The sequence below is a fragment of the Miniopterus natalensis genome, chromosome 11, assembly GCF_054644295.1.
Source record: "Miniopterus natalensis isolate mMinNat1 chromosome 11, mMinNat1.hap1, whole genome shotgun sequence".
NCBI classification, from domain to species: Eukaryota; Metazoa; Chordata; class Mammalia; order Chiroptera; family Miniopteridae; genus Miniopterus; species Miniopterus natalensis.
The window spans coordinates 6,564,595-6,589,044 of record NC_142091.1 but is presented as its reverse complement, the minus strand read 5'-3'; the positions used below and the strand labels follow the sequence as shown (position 1 = coordinate 6,589,044).

The following is a 24,450-nucleotide window of genomic DNA, read 5'->3' as shown; positions in this document are numbered from 1 at the left end:
AAACTACAGAACAAATCATTGAGAACCTCCTGAAATCTAGCTGAATGGAAGTCATACAACTAAGAATTTAAAGAAGAAGCCACATCGAAACTGGCAGGAGGTATGGAGATGTTCAATGGGCTAGACCCACACTGACATGTAGTGGGTAAAATATAAGAGGTAGCCATGGCCAGTGTGGCTTGGTTGGTTGGGTGTTGTCCTGTGCACTGAAAGGTTGCTGGTTCAATTCCCAGCCAGGGAACATGGTTGCATTTCAGGTTCAATCCCTGGTGCAGGGCATGGAGGAGGCAACCAATGGATGTTTTGCTCTCAAGTCTATTGTATTATCTCTTTTCCTCTCCCTCTCTCTCTTTCTCTAAAAATGAATTTTTAAAACCCTGCAAAAAAATCAGGAGGGATATCTTGGCTGCAGAGGTCACCCCTGCGGAGGGAGGGTTCCTAGCCCCACACAAGGCCCCCCATCCCAGGGTGCCAGAGCCAGGAAGAGAAGTCCCCATAACTTCTGGCTGGAAAAACTACTATGGATTGTGACTGAGTGATATGGAGGCTGCTGAAGTCCCAGGTGTTCCTCCTAAAGGGCCTGCACATGCACTTACTCAGGCTCACTCTCTCTGAGCTCCAGCACTGGGGCAGCAGCTTAATAGACACCAGGGACATCTAGGGAGGAACTGAACTGTCTGGCATCCAGACAAGAGCTGGAGGGGCAGCTTTCTTCCAGAGAAGTGCTGGAAGAGGTCATTGTTCCTTTGTTGAGCCCTCCCTCCCACAGAGCTGACAGGTGGGTGCCATATCTGAGTCTCTATCAACTGGCTAACACTGTTCACCCCACCCTGGTGATTCTCTGAGACCCCATCCCACCAACTTGTAGGCCTATCTGGGCTGATTCCTGTGGCTTTTCCATACAAATGGCCTTCAGACTTTCCTAAAATCTCTCAAACAAGGAGTATCTCGCCTCAGTATACCCCATACTTCTTGCTAACTTGCCCCAGGCCAGCAGTAGCAGCAGCCAGCCTTGGTTCACGGCTTGCTCTCTCCTGGGCACCTCCCAGCAAAGCATAAGAAGCAACCATCTGCAGGTCACTTTGTAGCTCATACCATCTGCAGATCACTTTGTAGTCCATGCTGGTTGGCCCCGGGCAGTACACAGGTGGTGGCTGACTTTGGCCTGCACCTCCTGGTAGGTCCCAGAGCTGGCACACTTGGTGGAGAGCTTCAGACCACATCAAAGCACCAGCCAACCACCTCCACAAGTGACACACTGAAGGGATAGACTCAGCGGGCAGCAGAGCCCCGCTGAAGTAAGTCCTGCTCCAGGGGTTGGCTGCTGCACAGCTGATCCTCCACAGTGGTTGCAGCCAGTCCTTGCAGCCAATCACCCTGGGGGTAAATCCCTCCCATTGACGTGCCAACAGCAGTTAAGGCTCAACTACAACAGGAGGATGTACACAGCCCACAATGGGGGCACACCTTGAGTGCCCACTTTGGGTGATAGAGGAGTCTGTGCCACTGGACCCTATAGGACACCTACTACATGAGGCTACTCTATCAAGCCTGAGGGACGTAGCAGCTCTACCTAATACATAGAAACAAACACAGGGAGGTAGCCAAAATGAGGAGACAAAGAAACAAGTCCCAAATGAAAGAACAAAACAAAACTCCAGAAAAAGAACTAAACAAAATGGAGACAAGCAACCTACCAGGTGCAGAGTTCAAAACACGGGTTATAAGGATGCTCAATGAAATTAGGGGAAGAGTGGAGGAACTTAGAACTCCAACAGCATCAGAAAGGACATGAAAACCATAAAGAAAAGAACCAGAATGAAGTGTACACTTTCTGGAATGAAGAATAATTCACAGGGAATCAACAGTCGAGTAGATGAAGCTGAGAATCAAAACAGCAGTTTGGAAGATAAGGAAGCAAAAATCATCCAATCAGAACAGCAAAAAGGAAAAAAATTAGGATAGTGTAAGGAGCTTCTAGGAAACTTAGAGAATACCAACATTTGTATGATGGGGATACCAGAAGGAGAAGAGAAGAGAGAGCAAGAAATTGAAAATATTTTTGAAAAAATAATAATGGAAAACTTGGTGAAGGAAATAGACATTAAAGTCCAGGAAGTGCAGAGAGTCCCAAACAAAATGAACCTAAAGAGGCCCACACCAAGACAATCACAATTCAAATGCAAAAGTTTAATGACAAAGAGAGAATCTTAAAAGCAGCAATAGAAAAGCAGTTAGTTACCAGAAGAGAGCTCCCATGAGACTGTCAGCTGATTTCTCAACAGAAACTTTGCAGGCCAGAAGGGACTGGCAAAAAATATTGAAATTCCTCTGGCCAGGTAGCTCAGCTGATTAGAGTATCCTACCAATACAACAAGGCTGTGGGTTTGTTTTTAAACAAGAATTATTCAAAGTGATGAAAAGCAAGGACCTACAACAAAGATTACTCTACATAGCAAAACTATCATTTAGAAACCAAGGACATATGAAGAGCTTCCCAGACAAGAAAAAGCTAAAGGAATTCATCACCATCAAACCACTATTACAGGAAATGTTAAAGGGTCTTCTTTAAGAAGAAAGATTAAGGATGGCAATGGACTGATTGGAAGCTACATTCGGGGACCAAACTGGAATTACAACTAAAATATAGAAAGACCATCCTGAATAATCAACTGCAACTGAAGACTAGCTGGAGAGCACCCTCATTACCAAGGAGGAAAAGTGGAGACCTCGTAGAGACTGGTAGGAAGTCTGGAGGTGCAAGAGGGCTGGCTGGGTTCTCATAGGCAGCAGCTGAAGGTCTGGAGGGATATCTCAGCTGTGAGGGGTTCCCACTGAGAACTCTGGGGTCTAATTCCCAGGCTGGCTTCCCAGCCAAGAGCATCAGAACTGAGAAAGTTGCCCACATAACATATGGCTGTGAACACATTGTATGCAGGAAACATATTTATACGTTTTACGTTGACTGGTGGTAGAGCATGCGATAAAAACTACCCGCAAACAATGTGTGAAAAGCAGCTGAGTTTCTATCTGCCAGGGAGAGACGGCTGGAAATGCAGACACCCTCTTAAAGGGCCAGTGCATAGAGTTCCATGTGCAGCCACTCACCTCGGGCTCCAGCACAGGGAGGGCAGAGTGCACTAGAGCTGTGTGAGGAGAACCTAGGGTTGCGGGCTCTGGAGATATAGCTCAGAGGGCATACCTCTAGATTCCAAACCTCTTGCCCTACCCCCTGGAGTTTCTAGAGCCTGAAGCTCATTAAGAGACTGATAACAATCAGCTGCCCTACCCTGTGGAGTTTCTGCAGCCTGAGGCTCATGAAGAGAACCAGATAAATCAGCCTACAGGCAGAGGCAGACCTCAGAGTACTTTGAGTCTTTGCCTGATCTGTTTCTGGGCCTGGGCCTTGGAAAAGCAGACTTTGGTGTGCATCTTGCTCCTGTCCAAATGCACCCAGACCCAACAGAGGGGAACTCAAGCTGTGGATTGTTGACAGCTCCAAACGGGTTACTCAAGGCCAGTCACAAACAGCTTCTGACATTGCCCTGCACCACAGACCTTCCAAAAAGGCTGAGAGCCCTAGGAGGCCTACCTAATACATAGAAACAAACTCAAATAGGCAGCCAAAATGGGGAGACAAAAACAATCCCCAAATGAAAGAACAAGAGAAGTCTCCAGAAAAAGAGCTAAATGAAGTAGAGAGAAGCAATCTATGGAATACAGAGTTCAGAATACTGATTGTAAGGATGCTCAACAGCATGAAGAAATATATGGAAACTATGAAGGAAAGTAAGAATGACATAGCAGAAATAAAGAATACATAAGAAGGAATAAACAGCGGATTAGAGGAAGCTGAGGATCGGATCAGTGAATTAAAAGACAGGCTAGAAAAAAAAAATCAGAGATACAAAAAGAAATAACAGTTAAAAAACAGGATGACAGCCCAGCTGGGTGTGGCTTGGTGGTTGAGTATCGGCCTAGGATCCAGGAGACTGAGGTTCGATTCCCGGTTGGGGCACATGCCCAGGTTGAAGGCTCGGTCCCTGGTCGGGGGCGTGCAGGAAAGCAGCTGATCAATAACGACTCTCTCTCTCTCTTCCTCTCTCTGAAATCAGTAAAGATATATTTTAAAAAAAAACAAAAAACAGACGACAGTCTAAGGGAGCTGTGGGACAACATGAAACAAAATAATATTCACATGATAGGAGTACCAGAGGAGGTGGAAAGTAAGCAAGGGTTAGAGAACCTGTTTGAAGAAATAATGGCAGAAAATTTCCCCAGCCTGGTGAAGGAAGAAGTCACACAAGTTCAGGAGGCAGAGTCCCAAGCAAGAAGAATCAAAAAAAACAAGAAGAAGAATCCAAAGAGGTCCATGCCCAGACACATTATAATTAAAATGCCAAAAATTCAAGACAAAGAACATTGAAGGCAGCAAGAGAAAAGCAATCTGTTACCTACAAAGGAGCTCCCATAAGGCTATTAGCTGATTTCTCATCAGAAACTCTACAGGCCAGAAGGGAATGGCATGAAGTATTCAAGGTAATGCAAAACAAGGATCTGAAACCAAAACTACTGTATCCAACAAGGTTATCATTCAAAATAAATGGTGAAATAAAGAGCTTCCCAGACAGAAAAAGGCTAAAGGAGTTTATCACCGCCAAACCAGCATTGCAGGAAATGTTAAAGGGACTGCTGTAATAAGAAGAAGAAATAGAGAGAGAAACATAGGCATAAAGAATTAAAATGGCAATAAATAAGGTCCTATCAATAATAACCTTAAGGACTTTAAAGGAGAGATCCACAGCCATACAGTCATAGTCATGGACTTTAACACCCCACTGATTTCACTGGACCGATCTTCCAGACAAAAAGTCAACACAGAAACAGTGACTCTAAATGGCACACTAGATCAGATAGATTTAATTGACATTTACAGAACATTTCACCCCAAAGCTGTAGAATATACATTCCTCTCAAGTGCACATGGGACATTCTCAAAGATAGACCACATTTTAGGACACAAAACAAGTCTCTACAAGTTCAAGAGGATTGAAGTCATATCAAGCATCTCAGATCACAAGGGCATGAAATTAGAAATCAACCTACAGTAAAAACACTCAAAAACATTCAAACACATGGAGGCTAAATAACATGTTATTAAACAATGAATGGGTTACCAATAAGATCAAGAAAGAAACCAAAACCTTCCTGGAAACAAATGAAAATGAACACATAACAACCCAAAATCTATGGGACACAGTGAAGGCAGAAATTCATAGCACTGCAGGCCTACCTCAAAAAGCAAGAAACATTTTTAGTAAACTATCTAACCCTACAACTTAAAGAATTAGCTCCCCTGTGAAGCTGTCTGGACCAGGGCTTTTGTTTGCTGGGAGTTTTTAAATTACTGCCTTGATTTCATCAGTTGTTATTGGCCTGTTCAGGTTTTCTGATTCTTCCTGATTGTTTCACATGATCTCACTCATATGCGGAATCTAATAAACAAAATAGACTGAGGAATAAAATAGGTCCAGAGACATAGAAGCATGGAACAGACTGAGGGATCTCAGTAGGAAGGCGGAGGTGGGAGGGGGGGGAGAGATTAATGTAAGAACTTATATGCATATATGCATAACGCATGGACACAGACAATAGGGGGGTGTGGATGTGGGTGGAGGGGGTCAATGGGGAAAAAGGAGGGATATCTGTGGTACTTTCAACAATAAAGATAAATTTAAAAGTAAACTATAAGAAGAAAAAAGATCAATAATATGAACAATAAAATGACAAACATATATCTGTCAACAAATCTATAAAACAAAATAAACAACAGAAACAGACTCAGATACAGAGAACATTTTGATGGTTGCCAGATGGGAGGGGGTGTAGGGGCTGGGTGAAAAGGGTGAAAGTATTAAGGAGTACAAATTGGTTGTTCCAAAATAGTCACGGGGATGTAAAGTACAGCAGAGGGAATAGAGTAAGTATCCTTATAACTATGTATGGTGACAGATGGGTACTAGATTTATCAGGATGACCACTTAGTATGTTATATAATGTCTAATCACTGGGGTCTACACCTGGAACTAATATAATATTGTATATCAACTATAATTGAAAAATAAAAATTATTTAAAATAAATTCAAAAAAGGGAAGCAGAACAGAAAGATGAAAATAAGGATAAGAAAATAAAGGATCTATCTAGGAAGTCTCAAAAGAGGAAATTGGGAGGAAGGAAATTATCAAAGAAATGATGCCGAAAAAATCCCCAAGGGTAAAAGCCTCTAAATTGAAAGGAGCCACCAAGTGTCCAGCACAGCGAATTTTTTTAAAACCCCACACTAAGATATATCATTGTACATTTCAGAAAATCAGAGTAAAGAGATGACCCTAAAAGGTCCCAGAGAGAAAATCAGGTCATATACAGTGGTTTAAGTATCAAAATGTCTTTAAATTTCACAGCAGTGACATTTGAAGCTGGAACATTCCTGATAGGAAATCATTTTTTCAGCCTAGAATCCTATAGTCAGCCAAACTATCATTCCTGTTAGAGGGTAAAGGGTAAGGATATTTTCAGACATGAATGCATGAAATTTACTTTCAGTGTCCCCTTTCTTGAAAAGCTACAAAAATATATACTCCATCAAAATGAGGGAGTAAACCCAGAAGGAGGAAAGTGGAATCACATAAGAGACACGCAGGAAGTTCCCAGGGTGACAGTAGAAGGAGCCGTGTGACCCGCACAACAGGCCTGTAGAACAAGGAGTCCAGATTAGAGTAAGAAATGGAAGCTTCCAGAGAGAACATTTCCCAAAATGCAGAACTGCTAGGAATCATCCTATTGAGAGTTTTACATTTCTGGTGAAGAGTTTTAGAAAGATTTAGTGATAGGTTCTGTGAATATAAGCAAACAAACAAACAAAAAAAGTTGTATTAAAATGTATATAGTTGACACTTTTACAACGTGGAGGTTAGTGACACTGACCCCCACCTCTGCGCAGTTGAAAACCCAGGTATAACTTTTGACTCCCCAAAAGTTAACTACTAATGGCCTACTATTGACTCAAGCTTTACTGATAATATAGTCTATTAACATGTATTTTGTAAGTTATATGTATTATATACTGTATTCTTAGAATAAAGTAAGCTAGAAAAGAAAATGTTATTAAGAAAATCATAGCCCGGCCGGGCATGGCTCAGCGGTTGAGGGTCGGACCTAGGATCCAGGCGATCGGGGTTCGATTCCTGGTCAGGGCACATGCCCAGTTGTGGGCTCAATCAATGACTCTCTCATCATTGATGTTGCTAACTCTCCCTCTCCTTTCCTCTCTCTGAAATCAATAAAGATATATTTAAAAAAAAAAAAAATCATAAAGAGAAAAAGACATTTACAGTATTTATTGAAAAAAATATGTGTATAAGTGAACCCATGCAGTTCAAACTGGTATTATTCAAGGGTTAACTGTATAATACACTGTATAAAAGTGTATTTCTGGGTGATAGTTTTTGTATTTTATTTGTTTGCTTTTGCCTGTCTATATTTTCTAATATTACTGCAGTGAAAATGTATTACTTATGTAATTTTTAAAAATAGTAGTCCCCAGAGGTCTCCAAGCAAAACTCTAAGACATAAAAGATTGCTAATGAATTGAGTTTTTACAGTCTGTCTTTTTTTCCAGAGATCAAATCACTCTTTGTGCATCCTTTCCTGGCTGAGCGCATCATCTCCATGCTGAACTACTTCCTGCAGCACCTGGTTGGCCCCAAGATGGGGGCCTTAAAAGTCAAGGACTTCAGTGAATTTGACTTCAGACCCCAGCAGCTTGTATCAGATATCTGCACTATCTACTTAAATCTTGGGTACCTGAGGTTTAACTTGGGCAAGCCAGAGGGGATGCTAATGTTTTAATTTGGGGTTTTGATAATGGAATGACTGGTTGGTAATTATGTGGAAACAGAAAAAAAATGTTTCGTTTCTAGTTGGTTGGTGAAAGAATCTTCTGGAGTTTTAAATAATGAGATTTTTGTATGACCTGTGGGACATTGTTCAGAATTTCCAACATTCTGCCTTGATCTGTGCAAAGATAAACTTTGCTGGTTGTACCACTGTTTGAAAAAGCAGTATTCTTTTAAGGCCACAGAATACTGGATAGACTTCCTACCTAAAAATTAGAAGGAATCTCTATCAAAAGAACATTCATGGCATTTAAGTGATGGGGACCCTTGTTCCTCAGCGCATTGGTTATCTTCTCTGATACTCCATTTCTTCCCCCTGCTGACCTTCCAGGGATGAGGAGAATTTCTGTGCCACTGTCCCCAAGGATGGACGTTCCTATTCCCCAACTCTCTTTGCACAGACAGTCCGAGTCCTGAAGAAAATAAATAAGCCTGGGGATATGATTGTGGCTTTCAGCAACTTAGCAGAGAGAATCAAGGTGAGGAGGAGGATAATTTATTAACATGTTCTATAAAAATCACATTGTTGGCCTGGCCAGTGTGGCTCAGTCGGTTGAATGCACCAAAAGGTCATTTGCTCCATTCCCAATCAGGGCACATGCCCAGGTTGCAGGCTCGATCCCTGGTCAGGGTGCATATGGGAGGCAGTGAATCGATGTTTCTCTCTCCCTCTTTCCCTCTTCCTCTCTCTCTAAAAAAATCAATAAAAAAATATATATATATTTTTTTAAGTCACATTGTGGACTCAGCTGTTTTGCTCTTAGGGGGTGGGGGAATCATTGCCTTGAGAAAATATAAACATGATTAGTCAATAACTAGAACTATACTATACTATATTATTAGTATTGATCTTTTTTATTACTGATTTTAGAGAGAGAGCAGGGGATAGAGAGAAATATTGATTTGCTGTTCCACTTACTCATGGGTCATTGGTTGATTCTTGTATGTGCCTGACCAGGAATCAAACCCACAGCCTCGGCATATCGGGACACTGCACTAACCGTCTGAGCCACCCAGCCAGGACAGGACTACTACTCTTGTCAGTGTGAGGGTGAGAACAGAAAAATCGATTTAGGAAGCTTCTGCTGGAAGAGAAGGACATGCAGACTTCTTAGGCTGTGTCTGTGGAACTTATGTGCAGTGTTACTGATAGACTGGAAAATCCGCACTGCTAATGCAGAGAGCTTTTTAAAATAGAATTCAAGATGAGTTGTTTTTAGTCATTGATTTTTATTGATTTTCTCTGTTCTCTATACTTGTGGTTGGTTGTTGGCTGATGTAGGACTAGCCATACATTTTAAAGATTAAAATACTGTATTGTATTTAGCTGACAACCCCTTTGGCTGGAGTATGACAGAGCTTCATTAGCAGTTATGAGAAAGGGAAAATCATGGCACAGCATCTGATAGAAAACTTTCCTTACTGATACCAGTCTTCCCTTCACTGAGTTACTTATTTCTTGAGTTGGGCTCCATCTTTGCCTAGTGTTTAGCCAGACAGGGCCCTGAGGAACTAGAGTCATGAAAGAATCAAATGTTGAAGCCACTTTTAAATTCTTATACCTGTTTGTACCTAAAACCGGAAACTGCTTTTCATACACAGACTGCATGAGTGACTGTAATTATATGCAAATAATAGCCCTCCACCCCATCCCCTTTTGAATTATGACATTTACAGCAGGACTGTTGCCAGAAAGATGTCATGTGCTTCTTTTCCTGTTAACACTTCAACCCATTTTCAGTCATGAATGCTAGCAGTTGAGCCAAATTGAAGTTTCAGAGTGGGGGCTAGATGCTAAATTTGCTCCCGTAATACCCATCTTGGCTTGCTTAGGAAACAAAGTTGAGAATTGTCATTGTCACTACCTTTAATATATACTCTTTAAGGCTATACACCCTTTAAGGTATAGTCAGTGAGCATTTTGAATTCATCTGCTCTGTGAATTCACCTCAACTGCTAGGTGTTTGTGCTCAGTCTCTAGCAGACCTCCAGCAACAGGAGGAGGAGACCTATGCAGATGCCTGTGACGAGTTCCTGGATCCCATCATGAGCACCCTGATGTCTGACCCTGTGGTGCTGCCATCCTCCAGAGTCACTGTGGACAGGTCCACCATCGCCAGACATTTGCTCAGGTGCGCCAGCCCACAAAAGCAGCCTTGGTTGTACAGATGTATGATTACTTGCTGTCATCTTTTCCCCCATGTTCCTAAGTACAGTGTAGTACACCCAGTAGGTGCCCCAGAATTGACTTATTACCGTGTCGGGGAGGCATTGGTAGAGGTACATCACTTGATTGTTAAGGATTTAAGCATCCAAACCAAGACACCTTGTTGAGAAATGCTGCTTCTAACCTTATCTATTCCTTCCTTAAGGAAATAATTTCTGTTAACATATGTTATAAAATATGTTAACCTAGAGTATAAGTGGGCTTGAAATTGTTTGAATTTTATAAAATGTAAAGATAGGGGTGTCTTCTTTTTTAATATTCAGGTTTTTTAAACTATAGGCATCATATGGGCTGCTGCTGTGCTCGATCCTGGTGTCTGGGGTTTTCCCAGCCCACCTGTTTCAAGTGCAGCATTATGTAGAAATGGGGACTGAGGGGCTCTGCCTATGTAAGATTGAGTTATATAAGTTGACCCAAATTAGTGGAAATATGTTTTTTTAAATATTGGGCCCCCCCAATATTTTCGACTTCATGGTATTTGGTATTAAGCATTCACTATATGCATGATACTGTGCTAGGTGGTATGTCTTTTCCAAAATGTGAGTGAAAATTTATATTTTATTTTATTGTGGCCTCAGAATAAAAAAGAGAAGATATATCAGCCCTTAAAGTATATTATAAACCTCCTTACCTGTCAGGAAACCATAAACTGCATCTACTTGTAAGCAGTCAGCTGCTAAATCAGTTCACAAGGCTTTCTCCCTTAACATCTCATTCTGTTTTGAGAGCCCGTCACTAAAACTACAGCTCTTTGTGCTGACATGAGTGTGCAGGGCCTCTGCCTGAGGGAAACTGAATCAGGTATCTGAACAATGTTGAAATACAGTTAAGAAGCAGAAAGACAAAGTAGCTAGATAATCTGCAAAAAAAAAAAAACAAAACAGAACAACAGAAACCTCCTGAATCATTCTTTCTCATGTCACTTTTTTTTTTGGTATCTTTATTGATTTCAGAGAGAGGAAAGGAGAGGGGGAGAGAGAGATACAAACATCAATGGTGAGGGAGTCGATTGGCTGCCTAGCCCACAACCCAGGCTTGTGCCCTGACCGGGAATCAAACCCTGATCACCTGGATCCTAGGTCAACGCTCAACCGCTGAGCCACGCCCGCCGGGCCCGTGTCATTCTTTCTAACCTCCACTCAGCACTTCATTCAGTTCTAACACACTCTAGCTTCAGTCTCAAAGTGGGACCCCAGGTGTTCTAGTTTGGACTTAGGATGTTAGAACTTACGGAAATAACCCCATTTTCCTTTCTCTCTTTGTCCCAGTGACCAAACAGATCCCTTTAACCGTAGTCCCCTCACCATGGACCAGATCCGGCCAAACACAGAACTAAAAGAAAAAATCCAACGGTGGCTCGCAGAGAGGAAACAACAAAAGGAGCAACTTGAATAAATACTGTGACCTGAAAAAAACCAAAACCAGCCCAGAGTGTAGATAAACAATTGTTTGTGATTTCTCTTGGGTTCTGTTCCTTTTTTTCTTTACTAAATTGGAGAACCAGTCTTGCTCTAATTATAATTAAGATTCCTAAGAACTTGACAGTACTCTCCTGGCTTGCAGAAAATCCGTTCCTAGCACCACCAAGATTAGGAATCATCACTAATGTTTACCCTCTGCTTCTATCCTATTCTTCCTCCTTCCCTTTCCTGCCATAAATTATATTAACTTCAACTACCAAAACTCCCTGCAACCTTACTATTTCTCATCCAAGAACTGCTCAGACATCTTTGGTGAGCACTGCTTTTAAGTATATGACGTCGCATATTTCAGTGACAGCTGGTATTGTCAGAAAGTCCTGTTATCAAGGTATTGACTAGTCTTCCTAACCCAGACTTCAGCTCTTTCCCTTGTTACAGCTCTACAGTATTACAGGGTAACCTTTCACATGAAAGCAGGTGAAGAAAGGAATCTTACGCCATTCTGTTGATAGCTCTTAATTTTGTGTTACCTTGTAACTCAGAGATACAGTGGAAAACAAACAATCCCCCATGGGGTTGTCATTACCACAGAAAATAGCCCTACAATATTTTTAGGAGGATTAACAGGACAAACTTGCAGTTTTTGACACTATTCAAAAAATCCTGAGGTGAAAGAATAGAGGAGTCTGTGGGGCCCAGTTCAGCTTATGGAAATCAGTTGCTACAAGAGCTAGGCTTGAGTAAAGATGTTGGACGACAAATATTGTCAGCAGGAAAAATGTCATTTTAAGACACTAATATCAACAGTGTATCTCAGTATATACACCATGTGCTTTTTTATACTGGTTTAGCGTAAACTGAGTCCCACTTTAAATTGTCTCTTCTGTGGTAAGATGTATGCAGTGTATGGCCACCAACACACTTATTCTAGACAAAATTCTGAGACTGAAATGTATATAGTTAACATTTGGGCTTATGACCTGAATTCCAAGAACTGCTTCTAACTCAGCCTTAGGTCAGCAATTAACAAAGAAGGAATTTGAGGACAGCTTTGTTCACAAACGATTTTAAATATCAACTTAGCCCTGTGTAGTTAGTAGGTGGGTGGGCCCCCACTTTTACAAGTTGAGCTTGAGTTCCCTACTCAATTGTGCAGCTCAACATGCTAAGTGAGGCACAGTCCCCTATGGACTGTCTGTATCACTGTACCTATTAGGCCAAAGATACCCTAAGTGACAAGAAAAAGGTATGGTCTGGAAATGGATCATTGCTTCATTTAGAGGACATTATTGTTAACCATGGTGTCTTTCAAATAAGATGTCAGTTTCATAATATTCCAGGTTTCTGTCAACAGCCCTTGATATGTTTTTGATGGTATCAGCTGGAAAACCACAAATCAGAGGGCATACCACACTAGATATAAAGATGTTGCCTATTGCTGTGCTTGAAAATTAAAGGGAGGTCTAAGGCATGCCAGTGGCAGAATGTAAGGCAGTAAATTCAGTGTCCCCTGGGCCCTGAAGGCATGGTTGACAGGATTTATTTCCTTAAAATAAGCTTCATGTCATATTTATTATCCTCCTCTACTGAGAATGAACTGTATAAAATAAGCCTTTACCTACTTGCATTTATCTTCCAAACCCAATCTAATAGGATGTTTTCATTTTTAAAAGAAGACCAGAATTTTATAGGAGAAAATTGGAGGGAAAATGGGCACAAAACCTCAGAAGGCAGCTGTTCCCAGCATCTTTCTAGTCAACAACCTCTATGTTTGTATCTGTATCTGTATTCCACTTCCGTATTCAGTCTTCAGATTGTAAGCCTGTCCTGGCAAGCTTTTTTTTAAGCCCTTTTCCTGAAACTTATGAATGGCTATGGCACTGTTAATGCTGCTAAATGTCTTTAAACTCATTACAAAGGCAAGTGCATAGCTTAAGTCCACTATTGGTAAGGAAACCAAATAATTTAAGAACATCCCAAAAATGAGACTAAAAAATTATCATTTTGATACAGTGCAGTGCATATATGCACTTGGAAGCTTAAAGAGGTGTTTTGTTTTCTGGAACTATGAAGCAGCTCAAAATCTATTGGAGCAGACTCTCTGACAGACCTAGTTTTGTGTTGGCTTTGCTGGAGTACAACAGGAAAATGAAGACTCTTTAATCAGCTCTAATATTGCTTACTAAGAGGATAATACTAAACTTGGAAAATTAAGTAGGTTTTATCAAGCATTCTGGTTTTGTCTTTTTTTAAAGGATATGTAAAACCTGAACGAAACTTTGTTTTTAATGGTGCAGGTAAAGGTGCCAGTTGCTGTTTGGTATCACACTCTACAAAAGCGTCATTATTTTATTTGATGCCAGTTGCTAAGCAGCTGTTGCACAGAGCAGAAGTCTGCTGGGGTGCCTTTACCAGCCAGAGGCTGATGCTGCACTGTTGATGACTTGAGTACATAATGCACGTGCTCTAACTGCTAAACAGGAAAAGAACTTAGAAACAAAACAAAAAATGAAGAACAAAAACAACAAAAAGGTTGACTGAAATAAAACTTGAGATCAACATAACTGTGTTTTGAAACATTCCAGGAAGGTTATTTCTTGTCAAACTCACCTGGGGGTGTTTGTTCAAAGCTTGTATTTAATAAATGAGCACCTAACTTATAACCTTTGTTATCCCGTCCTTTATTACAGTATTAAAAGCTTGTGGCAGTTTCAGAAATCCCTCTGGAAATGTAAAGAACTCTGACCTTCACTTTTGTTGAAGGTAGTATCAAATTGTGACCTGGCCGACCTAACCTGCCTTCCCAGGTAACCTCTGGATCCTGTAATCTTTGGAAGATGAATCTCCTAATCAGCTCACTTTTGGCTTCACTTTTCTTTGTCTTTCATTTTAATCTTTTTTAAGTTTTTTTTTAATATGCCTTTATTTCAGAGAGAGGAAAGGACAGGGATAGAGAGAAACATCAATGATGCCCACAACCCAGGCATGTGCCCTGACCGGGAATTGAACCCAGATCTCCTGGATCCTAGGTAGATGCTCGACTGCTGAGCCATGCCAGCCGGGCTCATTTTAATCATTTATTACCATGTTCCCCTTGCCCCTTGTTTCTGTACCTCTGCCATGCAAGACCTCAGCCTAGATTAACCCAGTCATTCCCCTCTGCTCCAATATCCAAACCACAGACCACTGTTGGAGAAAAATGACATGATCTTTAGAATGATGCAACCACAAACTTGTGGTTTCTAGCACTACCTAAAACCCTTCTGTGTCCTTAACTCCAACAGTTATTCCCTAACTGTTATTCCCTAACTCTAACCTCTTTCCTCAAGTTCTTTCCCACCCTCCCACTTACCCTTCACACTCAGGTGACCTTGCCTTCAACTTCACTAGAAAGACAGAGACTTAGAATTTTCACTTTCAAAATTCTCTCCCATCATCCCATCTGTGGGAAAGGCCCCACCTTTCCCAGTCTAATCTCTCCAACCTTCTTAACTGCCTCATCAGGGATTTTGTCAGTCCCCCTTCTCTATCTTCAATTGCTTCCACATCCCTATTTGGTTTTCTGACTTGTTTTCGTTTATAGCCATGTTTCTTCATTCACTCTGGCTTCTATCCTAATTTTTTTTAACTGCTCCATCTAATGTTTCCATATTGCCAAATTAACTTCCCCATCCTTAATTGACCTCTCTGTAGTGTAAGGCAGCTGAGTCACTCCACTGAAATCCTGCTCTTGGCTCCTAATTTTCTGTCCACCTCCACCCCATCAATCCACAGGTTTGGATTCTGCCCAGGCTTCCCTAGGGTACCTTACATATCATTCTGTTTTTCTCACCAAATGCCACTTCCCTACTACTCGCTTTCTCCCAGTCATGCTCAGCTCTGCAGTACGCGCTGTTCTGTTACACGCGGGCCCGAGGGCTCCTTGAACGCCTGCCCGGGTCCGCACGGCCCCAGACCCCGCCTCTGCCCTCGCGAGCTACGTGGCATTTATCAGACCCGCTCTGAAAGGAGCCTCTCCCTGACTTACAGGCCGGCACACTGGGAGCCCCCCGAGAGTGATGTCCCTGATTCCCGCCTAGTTTCCTGTGGCTGGTCAGGGAATTGGGGGGCCTGGGTTCCAGTGCTGACTCCGGACGCGGGGAAGCCTGGATTACAAAAGATCAGCTAAAGAAAGGCCGTGGGCGCCTGCTCTGCCCCTAGCTTCTCAAGTGCGGCCTAGGACCCTCTCTGCCTTTGAGACGCGATCGCATTAGCGGCGCCTCCCAGCCCAGCTCGGCTGCGTCCCAAAGGCGAGAGCACCTCCGGCGGCGCGAGGCCAGGTCGGGAACGCGGGCGGCCCCGACGCATGCGCCTCCCCGCCCCTCCGCCCCCAGCTTCCGGCTTCCGGCTTCCGGCTCCGCGCGGCTGCCCCGGGAGATGCCTGCTTCCCTGCGGAGCCGCGTGCTCCCCGCGGGCGCTCCGACCGCGTCCCCTCGTGCGCGCCTTCTCCTCTGCGGCTGGAAACGAAATTAACCAGCTAGGTGCCGGGAAGACAGTAGGACACCTGACTATCTCGGGCCGGCGCCGAAAGCGGAGGCCTGACCTGGGAAGCGGAACGGGGTCCTTCGGCGGGTCCTTCCGAGGGGTGACATTCAGCCGGTCGTTCCGAGCGGCCGAGTGTCCGTCCCGGCGCCATGGCCCAGCTCATCCGTAACCTCGCGGAGAAGGCCCCCGCGCTGGTGAACGGTGAGCGCCGCCGGACGGGCCCGCGGGGCGGGGGGGAGGCGGGCAGGGGGCCCCGCGGGGCCGGGGCGGCGAGGCCGGAGCCGCCTCCCGCTCGCCCGGCCCGAGCTGCACAGTGAAGGGCGGGAGGGTGCGGAGCCCGCGGCGCCTGCCGCGCCCGCGGGCCTGCAGGGTGGGAGCGGGCGCGCGAGTCGGGGGCGGCCGGGCGAGGGAGGGCCGAGGTGTGCGGGAGCACATAGGCGGCCTCCTGCGGTCGTCGGCTTCTGGGCAAAGCGTCGAAGTCTGCCGAAGCCCGGGATGGGTGAGCGCTTGAACGGGCTTCAGCTTCTGCACTGGCAGGCTCTGGAGGGGTTTTCGGGGAGCCGGACTGCAGGGGGAACGGGCGTGTGGACGCAGCCCTGCTCCTGCGCTCAGCACTCGCGCTTTCTCTGTTGGACGCAGCTGCCGCTTCCCCGGCTCCGGAGCTGTGTTTCCCAGCCCCGGCGGCCACAGCCCGGCAGCGGTCGCTCGGTCGGTGTTTCCGTTGTCGCTCGGTAGCAGGCTTTTCATTCTGTTCGCGAAGTGAGGGAACTTACACTGACGGAAGCTTTCTCACTAAGGGTCGGTACTCCCGTCAGCAGATCTCTTTAAGTGGCTTTCGCCCGGGTTTGATTATGAAGTGTGGATAGACTTTTTTTTAAGTACACTGTGGCATTTTCTGTTCTCTCCTCCTTCATCGCAGCCGAACAGTGAGTTACTGAAAGCCTCCCAGTGCCAGGAACTATAAATCACTATTCTCTCCCGCAGTCTGCTAGCCCACACTTCCCAGAGAGCTCCAGTTTCCTACGGCCATCAAGGCATCTGTCTGACAGAGCTCTGCAAGTTTACAGAAGTAAAAGAAGGATTAGGGGCCTCGTTCTTTGAACTTTGGATGATGTTAAGTTTCAAGTGGCTTTCACATCATTTAGATGGTGCATGTTGGGGAATTGCAAACTCATTTTAATAATAACCCGAAAATAAAGGTAATACAAAAATAACTTTATTGTGATGTAGGTAAGCCCTTTCCTCTATTATTGCGAATAATTGCAAGGTAATGGTGGTGGTCCTTCCAAAAGTACTCAGAAGTCAACTGGGGCCAGAATGTTAAAGTGGAAATGTACTTTGCTTTATAACATAACTCAGCTTATTAAATGTGAATGTTAAGTGCATAATAAAAATTACTGCATCTGGCCCTAGCCAGTTTTCTCAGTGGTTAGAGCATTGGCCCGCAGACTAGAGGGTCCTGGGTTCAGTTCTGACCAAGGGCATGTACCTCAGTTGCAGGCTCCATCCCCAGCCCCTGGGCGCTTGTGGGAGGCAACCATCATTGTGTCTCTCTCACATCGATGTTTCTCTCTCTCCCTTCTACTTTCTGAAAAATAATAGAAGAAATATCCTCAGGTGAGGATTAAACAAAACAAAAAATTACTATGTCTCTTAATTCCTGTGGAGGACAGAGAATGTTAACAAATAAGTAATTTTATCATTAAACTTTCCCACAAAATTCAGAATATGTATGTTTTTTCCTATTACTAAACTTCAGACTTTATTTGGATTTCATCAGTTTTTTCATTAACCTCTTTGTTCTAAGAGCCCGCCCAGGGTGCCACATTGCATTGAGCTGTCAGTCTCCCTGGCTCTGGTGTATGACAGTTTTCCAATCTTTCCTTACCTTTCATGACCTTGACAGTTTTGAGTTATCTATATGAGTATGTCTAGGTATCCTATGAGCATGTTCTCCAGTCTAGATTTGTCTGCTGTTTTTCTCATGATTAGTCTGGAGCTGTGGATTTTGACAAAAAAAGACCACAAAAGTGAAGTGCTCTAATCACATACCAGGACATGTGTGATATCCATACAATGTCGCTGGTGAAATTAGCTTTCATCACTTAATGTTAAGGTAATATTTGCTAGATTTCTTCACTGTAAAGTTACTCTTTTTCCCTTTCTATTCTTTGAAGCACGTAACTAAGCCTAGCCCGTGGTGTAGGGGGTGGGGAGAGAGGCGTAGCAGCTCCATCAGCAGGGATTCCTTCTGCAGGACGGAGGATCGACGTACATTTAAGTGGAACTCTTCTATGAGAAAGATTTGTGTCTTCCCCATTTATTTATTTGTTCAATCACTTATTGTATGGACTCCTGTACATTTATGTCATACTTCCAGCAGTATGTTATTTATTTTGTGCTCAAATTTTTGCAGCCATAGCCATTGAGAACTCTTTGAGTTTGGCACCTCTGTCCTTTTGACTTCCTGGTACTGCAAGATTCTTCAGGCTCATCTTTTCCCTGCCCAGCCTTAGAATCAGCCATTTCTCCAAGGAGCCCTACTTCCTTTTATTGGACAATGGTTTTTTGAAACTGGATATATTCCTTGCTACTAAACTATATTATTGCTTCCAGGCCCTCTTAGTGAACAGGGGTGTATGTGTGTGTGTATGTACACACAAAACCATGTGTATACATGCATATATACAATTGTTTCTGTACCTGTCTGTATACATATATTAAACTAAACACGAGTTCACTTGAATGTCTCCAACTCTAACCCAGTACCACAGGATTTACTCTTGCTTTGCTTTTCTATCTGTAACTTCTCTGTTAGAGTACAGTTTGCATACAGTGTACTGATTTTTTTTTAAAGGATAAAATATCTGTGTATTGATGATTAAATTTTAAAGAGAGTTACACAGACTTTGTACTTTTTTAAAATATTTATGTTTAGAGAGAGAAGGAGGGAAACATCAATCAGCTACTTCCCTCACGACCCCTGTGGGGGATGGAGCCCACAACCTAGGCATGTGCCCTGACCGGGAATCAAACGGGCAACCTTTCTGTGCATGGGATGATTCCCAACCAACTGAGCCATACCGGCCTGGGCAGACTGTACTTTTTGATAGCCTCACCCTCAGGCATTTATAATTCTATTTAGAACTATCTCTTAGAGCTTTGTGTCTGCCTAAAAATTCACTCATTGTCCTGGCTGGAGAGCTTGGTTAGAGCATCATCCTGATGCACCAAGGTTGCAGGTTCTGTGGCGGTCAGGGTACGTGCAGGAATCAACCAATGAATGCATAAGCGGAGCAACAAATTGATGTTTTTTTTCTCTCCCTCTCTCCTTAAAATCAATTAAAAAAAAATTTACCCATAGCCTTAAAATAGAGGATGACGGAAATAGTGATTCTAAGAGTAGTGAAATACTAAACGCAGGCAGTTAATAATAGGAAAAGTACCAGAAGCCTTGGATCTATCTTTGAACAATAGATACTTTATGGATATTCGTGCGTTTGTGTTTTTATTACATTTGTCTTGTAATTTTTTTAATAAAATGCCTTCCTCTTGATGAAATCACTAGCATAGTCTCACATCTACACTAGTTGTTAAAAATCTTTTTTTCTTGAAATAGTAAATACTTTGAGGAAATTTATCTTGGTAATAGATTCGAGTTTTGGCTGCTCTTAACAATACATATAGGTATTATTGTTATTTGTGATGTTTTGAAGGAGGATCAGCTGTGATTTTGTTAAAGAAAGATTTGATCCAGCACATATTGATGAGTGCCAAAAATGGATAACTCCATCTGGATTTGTAGCCAATATTTTGACAGATTTTTATCTTAGTCTGAAGGATGCCATTCTGCTCCTTTCTTTCCCTATCACACCTCTTTCCTCCAAATTTTCTGGTCTCTCTACCAAGAAAGTGTTACATTGCTGCTGTTTTCTTGTTTTTGAAACCAACTTCCCATAACTTTACAGTTAACTAGATTTGCCATTCATAAATAAAGTAGCAGTACTAGCTGCCCACTAGTGAAGTCCTGGCATAATTGAATTTGCTTATAGTTCCTGCCTAATTGAACTTCCCTGTGACACAGGTGTTCTGCATCTTTAAAAGCCTCTTATTACCAGGGAACTGCTTTGACTTTTCACACCGGGTGCACATTTGCTGCAAGCAGTGAATGAATGTGATGCATGAATAAATATTTGTGTCCAGCCCACACATCTGCTTCTTTTGGTCTCTAGTGAGTTCATCCTGTTTTGTTTTGTTTTGTTTTCCAGCTGCTGTGACTTACTCAAAGCCTCGATTGGCCACATTTTGGCACTATGCCAAGGTGGAGCTGATTCCTCCAACTCCTGCTGAGATCCCCACAGCTATTCAGAGCTTGAAAAAAATAGTCCGCAGTGCTCAAACTGGTAGCTTCAAACAGCTCACAGTTAAGGTAACTATGTGCTAAATGAAAACTTATGGCCCTGGCCAGGTGGTTCAGTTGGTTGGAGAGTCATCCTATACACCAAAAGGTTATGGGTTTGATCCTTGCCTGGGGCACATACGGAGGCAGCCAGTGTTTCTCTCTCACATCGATGTTTGTCGAAAATCAGTTTTTTTAAAAAACATATCGTCGGGTGAGGATTAATTAAATAAATAAATGAAAATGGACGCATAATAGAAAATGTCTTCCCTTGGGATTTTTCTGATTGTTTTGATTAATATATGTATTTTCCAGTAAAGCTGAAACTAACATGATGAGAGATAATCTCTTTCTTGACTGCTGATTGGGCTTATATACCTTTTCTGTTTCTATAAAAAGAAGTGAGTGTTTTTATTGGGCAACTTTCTTTGCCTTCCTATTTTGGTTTGTATACTAAAATAGGAGGGCTTACTTTGTTGATTCTGTACTTTTTTTTCATCTGTAATCCTGTAACTATCCCCAATCTGGCCTAAAGCTCTCTTAGAATGTATCCCTGTCAGACAGCTAACATTCATATGAAGGATAATATCAAACCCTAGCAAGCATGTAATACAGTGTGAAGGATTGTGGGATTCTGTGGAGATAAAATACAAAGACCACAAGAATTAGAACTTGTGTTTTATGCTTGTTTGCGTGATTGAAGCGTAGGATAAAAAACCCTAAATAACTAAATTATTGTTGACTTGAGAAACTACATCCTGGAAAATACGGTTATTTTTCAGGAAACTTTCAATATTTCTGGTCTAATTTGAAAGGAAGAATTCACTTTCAGGTCTAAAAGGAAAAGGTTCGATTTTGTTGTGAAAAGGTATTTTTTTCCACAGCTTCAAGATCCATGTTTGCACTTACATGTAATACTGCTTTCTGGAACCATCTGTACTTTTTCTCTTCAGGGCAGTAAAACATTGATTTGTGAAACTGAATAATTACTAAATACAAGAGTTAGGCAAAAAATGATGTCTAAAGAGAAGACAGAGCCTTTTATCTTCCAACAGATTTTCCCTAGTCAGATAGAAATGTCTATTCAGAGACTTGCCTTCTTCCCGTAGCCTCCTTTCATATGAATGCCCTGTCTGAACGTGTCAGCTGTTTCCAGGATGTGGGTTGTTTTAGGGCTCATAAAGCGTCTCATAAACTAGTAATGAAAGTGTTAAGTCAGTTCAGATCTTTAAAGAATGCTTTGAAAGAATTTATAAGCTCTGAACTGCTTACCTTACATAATTGAAAGTTCAGAGGATCTAAGCAGTTGAACAAAGTTAACATCAGTAATTCTTGACTTTGACTAGAACTGCCTCCTAATTTTAATAGCATCCTTATATTCTCTGTCATTTAATCCTGGAAAATAATAGTTTTAAATATGTAAGAAAAAGATGCACATTAAAGTTTATGCTTTTTCCCCCCCAGGAAGCGTTGCTGAATGGTTTGGTGGCCACTGAGGTGTGGATGTGGTTTTATATTGGCGAGATCATAGGCAAGCGTGGCATCATTGGCTATGATGTTTGAAGACCAATCTTTAACATCTGTTTCTTTTTGGTTTATTATTTCAATGTTCTTGGACCACGAGTGATCAGAATTGTAATGAATAAAAAAAGATATGTCAAAGTCAATGTTTTCTGTATCAAATACTGCATGGAAAGGTCATAATTTCTCTTGATGTTCAGTTGGATTGTCTTTTGCTTTAATAACACTAATACAGCTCTAAATGCATGCCTTTGCTTAGCCTGAAAATGGAAAGCATATATGTGAATATAACAGCCTGGTGCATGTATTTATGAGGATAACATTTTAATTTGAAGGTTGGAAATATGATATTTTATTTCCAGAAATGTTGGGAGAAAGGCCTTGAGAAAAGTAGAACTTGCTGCAGTAAGAGAAACAGCATTACCATGTGCTAGACTTAAATCATTATCACTAGTTAAAGAATAAAATTTGGATGATTTCTCTTTGCTAAAATCAGAGAAAGACCTTTTTGACGATACCTATGTCTGTAAAGATTGGGATATTTGGTGGGTTGTTGTTTTTTCCTTTATAACATCTTTAACCTCAAGGCAGTGAATGAGAACCATGACCTCCATTTTTCATCTAATTTTGATATGTGTATCATTATTAATCTATCTAGTTTTATGATTTTTACAACCTATCTTTGCTAAAATAAGATACCCTATGGATAAACAAGGTTATAATTTAGTATCATCAGTGGATCTACAAAGTATATTATGTCCTAAAATAAATAGAAGTGGTTGGTTGTCAGTCTACCATCTTGGGCCATTTTATTGATATAGGAGAGACTTATTCATTCATTGGCTTTTCTGGGGATCTTAACCATCTTTGAATGGCTCACTGGTACTTTATGAATCCATTGTAACTCTTGCAGCCCCTGCCAGACATGCAGTACCAGCTGATGATAACCAGAAGATGAGTGCATATTGGAAAAGCATCATGGCTCACAGCACAGTGCTCATCCTTTACCAGTATCGAACATTTATCCTGTCAATCCCAGCTTTTCCCACTACGTTTAGAACACCGCTGCTTTCGCTTAGTAAGTGATAGACAGTGTTCAGAGAGACCATTACTCTTCTGAGATAGGAAATAATGCCTAACGCTACTTTTGCAGTAAGCATAGGTGGTCAAAGCTGAAACTGCCTCTTCAAAAGGCATTCCGTAACCTTTTTTTAAATTCTCACCCAAGGATATTTTTCCATTGATTTTTAGAAAATGGAAGGGAAGGAAAGATGGGAAAGAGAGAAACATCAATGTGAGACACATCGATCGGTTGCCTCCTGCAATCGCCCCAATAGGCAGAAATTGAGCCTGTGACCCTTTGGTGCTCTAGCCGACCCTCTGACCACTGTGCCACACCAGGATTTTTTTTTTTTTTTTTTAAGAGAGAGAGAAACATCGATCTGTTGCCTCCCTTACACCTGTGCCCTGGCCGGGAATCAAACCTGCAACCTTTTGATGTACAGAATGATACTCCAACCAACTGAGCCACAGTGGCCAGGGGACATTCAATAACTTAAAATACACATAGCAGAAGACTAAAAAGATACTACAATAATGGTGATCTTTATGAATTTCTCTGTTTCAAACTGTATTAAAATTAAGAAATGTCTAATTTATATGTAATGTGATTTTTTTTTTTTAAACCACATAGTCACCCCAGAAAGTTTTCAGAATAAACATTTACTACTCACTTCGCTGCTGCTTCCTCCCCCTCTGCCATACAGCACACCTATGATGTATGGTGGCTAATCTTGCAAGGATATAATTTTTGTAGGGTAAAATAGCGGTGGACTCCTCCAAGGGGCCACCTGACTTCACCAGGCCTGTTACTATTTGCCTTCTTAACCCTAACCCCTAAGGTCCTGTTTTGTAGTAGAGAACTGGTTAGGCTCTTTCAGAGCTAGTGTGCCAAGGGCTCACCACTAACAGCTCATTCCTCACATACTTACTGTGTGTCTCCTAAATCCTGGCGCTATGCTAACTGTTAGAAGCATTCGTGAACAAGACTGTATTTAACTGTCACAAGAGGTCAGCTGAGACAGGTAATTAAGCATGCACTTAGAATAATATGACATGCTGTAATGAGGGGAGTGGAAGGTAATGCTTGAGAGTCTAACCCACACTTGAGAGGGGGCCAAAGGGAAGCTGTCAGAAGAACTAATAACTAAAGTAACCAGAAAAATAAGAACTAGCTAAGAAGAATGCACAAGGTATACTGGGCAGGTGGAACAGCCTATGCGAAAGTGGCACATTGGGGATTCTGAAAGAAGGTAAGCATGGCTGAATCGCCAGGTACAGAAGAGTAGCGAGGTCAGCCCAGAGATAGTGGAGACCAGATCATGGAGTGCATTTAATGCCA

At 42.2% G+C, this 24,450-nt stretch overlaps 2 protein-coding genes across 3 annotated transcripts in view; both read left to right on the top strand.

Annotated features, from left to right (window-relative positions):
- The window catches only part of UBE4A (ubiquitination factor E4A), a 49,357-nt gene extending 35,089 nt beyond the window's left edge, over nt 1–14,268 (top strand). For both annotated transcript variants that reach the window (XM_016204715.2, XM_016204716.2), the window contains exons 17-20: nt 7,681–7,861; nt 8,289–8,436; nt 9,932–10,089; nt 11,453–14,268. In XM_016204715.2, the coding sequence (XP_016060201.1) occupies nt 7,681–7,861; nt 8,289–8,436; nt 9,932–10,089; nt 11,453–11,579 (614 nt within the window). In that variant the 3' untranslated portion in view covers nt 11,580–14,268. The remainder of the gene's footprint in view (nt 1–7,680; nt 7,862–8,288; nt 8,437–9,931; nt 10,090–11,452) is intronic.
- A 1,729-nt stretch (nt 14,269–15,997) lies between these two features.
- On the top strand, nt 15,998–23,781 carry ATP5MG (ATP synthase membrane subunit g). Its single transcript, XM_087821510.1, has 3 exons — nt 15,998–16,330; nt 20,398–20,558; nt 21,993–23,781. The coding sequence occupies exons 1-3, from the start codon at nt 16,279–16,281 to the stop codon at nt 22,089–22,091; spliced, it is 312 nt and encodes a 103-aa protein (XP_087677636.1). The 5' UTR covers nt 15,998–16,278; the 3' UTR covers nt 22,092–23,781.
- Nucleotides 23,782–24,450: the final 669 nt, after the last annotated feature.

Coding starts and splice junctions, on each gene's coding strand:
- ATP5MG (XM_087821510.1), top strand. CDS start 16,279: ATGGCCCAGCTCATCCGTAACCTCGCGGAGAAGGCCCCCGCGCTGGTG. Junction 16,331..20,397: donor GGCCCCCGCGCTGGTGAACG/GTGAGCGCCGCC, acceptor TTTGTTTTCCAG/CTGCTGTGACTTACTCAAAG. Junction 20,559..21,992: donor TCAAACAGCTCACAGTTAAG/GTAACTATGTGC, acceptor TTTCCCCCCCAG/GAAGCGTTGCTGAATGGTTT.